The sequence below is a fragment of the Sinocyclocheilus rhinocerous genome, unplaced genomic scaffold (genome assembly GCF_001515625.1).
Source record: "Sinocyclocheilus rhinocerous isolate Xijiao unplaced genomic scaffold, SAMN03320098_v1.1 scaffold419, whole genome shotgun sequence".
Taxonomy (NCBI): Eukaryota; Metazoa; Chordata; class Actinopteri; order Cypriniformes; family Cyprinidae; genus Sinocyclocheilus; species Sinocyclocheilus rhinocerous.
In genome coordinates, this window is record NW_015653519.1 from 1459664 (window position 1) to 1465325 (window position 5662).

Here is a 5662-nt window from a genome sequence, read left to right on the forward strand (position 1 = left end):
TGCGTGACTATTACGCATCACAACACCACGGAGACCCGAGGAAAAACTGGGATTAAAGTCCAAAACCTGCCTTGAAATAACCTAACAAATCAATCGGGGCTAAAGCGGTTCCATTAACGACAAATTAAATTCACAAAATCTCACTAATTTGTGCACGCTTATTCTTAAGCAGACCTTAATCGATCATGGATCAAATCGATCCACCATGACAAACAGCCAGAACTGTGAGTTCAGCGCAGCATCGTTGAACGCCGTTAAAACAGCGATCTGTCTGAACTCAATCGCATACTCCAAGAAGGGCAGGTCCTTACAGGCTAGGGAGGTGAACAAAGCAGCGAGGGGATCCATTGGGAAAAACAAGAAAAAAGAAAAAAAAAAAAAAACCCTGTAAAACCAACTTTCAGCTTGGCACAGTTGTTAATGTCATATCTAAAATGCACTAAAACTACAAAAACATTTCTCAAAACAAATAATTCTTCCATAACGCTACACTGTAAAAACAAATTCTGTAAAATCTGTCACGATGTCTACTGTGTAGGAGCGAGGAACGCGGAGATGTAGGAGTTACAGGAATAACAGACTTTAGTAGACAAACCAAGGGTTACACAGGGTAGGCAGGAGACACACGGAGCACCATCAGGAGATGAACAATACCGGACAAGGAAACATGGAGCAGACAACATTAAAATACAGGGCTCAACGAGGGGTAATTACAAGACACAGGTGAATAAAATGACAAATCAACGAGAGGGAAAACTAGGTCACGGAGAGCACATGGGGGCAGAAACACACACATACAGTCCAGGGGTCCGTTCTTCGTACCTCACTTAATACATCTGAGATGGTTTGAAAGATGCCAGATCTTCTTATCGCGATATCTGATCTCTGTCTAATTTGGTTCTTCAAACGAATTTGCGGATCTGATTAAAATATCTGGATTAAGTTGTCTAAGATTACTGCACGTTCTCGTGTTCCCCGAAAAGGGCAGATGTATCGATACTCGAGACCACGATCAGCAATGCAGTGATTGGCTGGCGGCAAGACAGTAACGTAATGACATCATATCATTAAAAAAGACACCTGACGAAAAACTTGACACATTTCTGGACGCGCTCTCTCCCACCTTCAATACTTGAGCAAGGCACCGAACTCCCAACTGCTCCCTGGGCGCCGCAGCAAAAATGCCCACTGCTCCGGGTGTGTGTGTGTGTGCACTTTGGATGGGATAAATGTAGAGCACTAATTCTGAGTATGGGTCACCATACTTGGCCACATGTCAAGTCACTTTCACTTTCACTATTGTCCTCATTTGTAAGTCGCTTTGGATAAAAGTGTCTGCTAAATGACTAAATGTAAATGATGAAGATGTGGTCTACGGCTAAAGGCAACCATGATGTCCATATTGTAATTATATAATATTAAGAGTAAAACACAATAACATTGAAACACATACATACACACATAAAACGGGTAATAATGAATAAAAAAAAGCCTACATATACAAGACAAATAAGAAAGCTCTCAAATATCACATACGGTAGTTAAAGCTGTTCTATAAGGAGCCATGGGGAAAAAATGTCAACAAAATATTGTCAAACAATGACAGACTGTTACAAGAAACGCCTACAAGAAATGATATCTACCAAAGGGGCAAAATCTGCTGAATCTACTAGATTTATACAAAAATGTGAGTGGGAATGGAACTTGCCCATGCAAAACTGACCACCACAATGCTTGTGTGCTGCGGTGTGCTGCTATGTTTTAGCTAAGGTGTTCTGAATGTTAGTGCGTTGCTATGAGGTTGCTACTGGCTGCTTACGGACACAAGAGATTCTACACTGGAAAATTTGTGCAGACTATATAATATCACATTAAAAAGCAGTGGTGATTCTGCTATAATAAGAAGCTGGATTCAGACCTTTTGCTGGCACTGCACCAGTTCCATGAGGTTCTGCGCTCCTGGTGAAAGGGTGGTGCCCATCTCCTCCATCATGGTCAGCACACGCTGAAGGTCAATGCCTGGGTCTATACTCGGCCCACCTTGTCTGTCCTTGAGCATCTCCAGTCCCACACCCACATGGGCGATAGCCACAGATGAGCGGCCACCGAGAGAGAGCAGCTGTACGGAGACACCACACTAATGCTGAGCCGACAGAGATCAGTTTGTGTTTGTGATGAGAGCCTGGATATTACTTCCAGCTTTCCTTACCTTCACCTCACAGGACGCAACAGGGTTTTCCAGCACCAGATGATTCCTGTAGAAATGGCTCTTATCTTCAGAACTGACCAAAAACAAAAACAAAAATCTCAACAGAAGAATCAGCAAGAGTCGTCATAAATAGTGTATAATATTGTAAAATAATAAATATTTCACTAATTCAACAATACTGAGCTGAATCTATAAACAGGCCAATTTATTCATTCAAAAATTAATAATAATCTGTTGTTTATTTAGTAATAATACATTTGTATTTTGCCTTTTCAAAGCTACAAATTAATGCACATTATATCAAAATTAATATAGACCTCATAAAAATGTCAAAATGTTTATTTTTGTTTGATCAGCAATCACTTACTTAGTTTGAAGGGGATTAACACTTTTTAATAGGACAAATAAACATCTTTTTTTTTTTGCCTGAATAGGACCAGCGATTCAGTGATGTTATTTGTATTTTTTTGTCATTTAACTTTTTGGTTTAAAAGGTTATTTAACAATTTTATTTGCTCAAAACCCCTTGTTACAAATATTATCAATATTAGTAACAAAATGTTAAAGAAATTAGGGATTTGTATAATATGAAACCTTAGATATTTATTACTTTACATATTTACTATATTACCAAAAAGGTAACTTTTAAAATCAGCATTTGAGAAATGTTAAACAGTGCCAACATAAACGTGAAGGTTATACACAATAAAAAGAAATTATATAAATTCTCTGACTATTATTTTGTATGTTAAACCGTTATATTGTCAAAAGCTAAAATGTTTAACTGTTAAATTTAACACACACACACACACATACATATATATATATATAGCATTTTTTTGCCTGTAATATCTCGCTCTAAGTAAGTGTAAAAAGCTACCTATCAGTGAAGAAAAAATAAATAAAAATACCCATCAGTGTGTGATTTTTGAACTTGCTCTCCACGGCAGGTGCCACAGTATTCTCCAGACAGTGAGTACACTTCAATAGTGCGGGCTTCACTGACGACCTGAAGACTGCTGATCACAGAAGCAGAGTTAGGTGTGCACAGAAGTGTGACAACACATGGCAAGCCCTCCTCAGCTCTCTGCAGACAGACAGGGTCACACCTGTGAAAAAAAATGCATGTGCAAATATATGAATACCAAGTCACCTGATACATTATATTCAGATTTTAAGGTGGCTTAATTAAGATTATTAATTAAAATATGGCTTAACTAAGATTATTTTTTATTATTTTATTGTGAAATTGCATGAATCAATAGCACATTAAAGGAATAGCTCACCCAAAAATGAAAGTTTGAAGAAAATGTACCTGTCATCATGACATCCAAAAGTTTGTTTCGTTAGTATTTAGTATTACATTACTTGCTCACCAATAGATCACAAAATATTAGTTGATGGAGTGGATTAGTGTGGATTATTCTGATGTTTTTATCAGCTGCCTGGACTCTCACTCTGACGGCACCCATTCACTGCAGAGGATCTATTGGTGAGCAAGTGATGCAATGCTAAATTTCTCTACGTCTAGTCCAAAAAAGCCACAGGATTCAGTACATTTTCAGCATTTTTTGGGGTAGGCTACTATATGCTTTTCATATTACGTATTTTTAAATAACTTATTAGGTTGGCTTTATGGCCACCAGCATCAATTAAAACGGACTCACCTGTCATGTTCAAACCTGCAGTCATCGCTTGGACTGTTGTCTTGTGTTGTGGTGAGAACATCAGACAGCTGTTTCTGTGATGAGCACAGCCATGCGCTGCGTGCAGAGATCACAGCATCTGCACTCGAGGACATCCTGATAAATGATATTTTACTGCCAGACAAAAAACATTCACACACCAGCCGCAATGTGCGCTGGATTAAACCGTTTGCTCTAACACAGTTAGGGTCAGTTACATTATATACCGTACACTAAAATCTAACCATTTCAGTTTTGTCGCTGCTTAAATTTGCGGTTGTGAGTAGTTAAAATACATATTAGCTGCAAAGTTCAAAACAAAAACACTCCATTAGCGCACTGCTAATCGTTTAATAATAGTAATAATATAGTCTTTATATAAACATAACTCAATCTAACAACGTCCATTCACATCAACAATATCACATGCAAAATAAACAGCGACGGCAGCTGCTCCAGGACCCACAGAGACACCCATGCATACGCCTGAGTAAAATACTAACGAATAATACGTGATCTTCTTCTTCTTCTTCTTTGAGGTTTAACGGCGGCTTGCATCCAACACAAATAGAGTCTGTAGCATTTTTTTTTCTTATTTTCTCATTACTAAAAAGTATCAGACAAATAATATATTCAAAGTTTTTGATTGCCATTACTTAGACAACATTATAGGAATAAGTGTTAATGAACAGTTTCTGAGGTCTTATTAAATGCAGTTTTACAGAATATTGTCTTTCTAGTTTTTTTTTTTTTTTGCAAATTAATTTGTAATTTGGTGCACTATGATTAAACAAAAAAAGTTGATTTGGCCCGTTAATGGTGACATTTCTTCTCATCCGGCCCTCACCCTAAAATGAGTTTGACACCCCTGAACTAGACAGTGGCAAATTAATTTGTAATTTAGTGCACTATAATAATAATAATAATAATAAAAAATAAAAAAAGTGATTTGGCCCGCACATGGTCACATTTCTTCTCATCCGGCCCTCACCCTAAAATGAGTTTGACACCCGTAAAACACTTGCAACTGCTTATTTATCGCTTAATGAGCACCAGAAGTTTATTTGTGCAAAGTAATGAATCAAAATGTATAAATAAAAATCTGGAAAAACTTTACTCGCAAATGTGTCCCATTAAATAACTAAAAGTTCTACACACACTTGCAGACCTTACATCCACTTCAACACTTGAGCCAAATACAGGAAATACATCATGCAAGTAGACAATGGTCAGTGACAAAGATTGCAAAGGTGGGTATTGGGACAGGCCCTTTGCGAATATGTGCGCTGCCCTACTATAAAACAGTAAATGAAAACAGTAGTATGTCTGAATTCCTAGTATTCATAAAAGTAGGCGAAAAGTACCCAAATGACTTATTACTTACAGTGACGTTCTGCATTGCTCATCCAAAGACTCTTACTGTCCCATGAAGCCACAGGAGAGGTTTTGTGAATGGCAGTGAAGCAACCCAACAGACGCTGGTAGATTGCATGACAACATGATGAATGTTGTAAATCCGGATTACATTCATACTATAATAGAACATACTTGTATAACTTACAAAGTAAGTACTTCAGTAATGCAAAATAAGTACTTATTCAGAGAGTATATGAAGAGTTCATTTGCAAAAACCGATAACTCCATTTTTATTAATTTTTTTCAGAAATCACGTTTTTTTATTGCGCATTCCAAGTAATACCAATCAAACTGCAGTTGGGTTGTTTTGATTAAGTAATAATAACTTAAACAAATACAGGTAATTTACAAA

At 37.2% G+C, this 5662-nt stretch overlaps 1 protein-coding gene across 4 annotated transcripts in view; it reads right to left on the bottom strand.

Annotated features, from left to right (window-relative positions):
* Window positions 1-4402, bottom strand: part of LOC107716483 (uncharacterized protein C10orf88-like) — a 14196-nt gene extending 9794 nt beyond the window's left edge. For 2 of the 4 annotated variants that reach the window (XM_016522955.1, XM_016522954.1), the window contains exons 1-4: window positions 3877-4402; window positions 3121-3318; window positions 2210-2282; window positions 1919-2119 (exon numbers count right to left, since the gene is read on the bottom strand). In XM_016522955.1, coding sequence (XP_016378441.1) covers window positions 1919-2119; window positions 2210-2282; window positions 3121-3318; window positions 3877-4010 — 606 coding nt within the window. In that variant the 5' untranslated portion in view covers window positions 4011-4402. The remainder of the gene's footprint in view (window positions 1-1918; window positions 2120-2209; window positions 2283-3120; window positions 3319-3876) is intronic. The other 2 variants (XM_016522957.1, XM_016522958.1) reach the window with 2 other exon arrangements.
* Between the last annotated feature and the right edge of the window lie 1260 nt (window positions 4403-5662).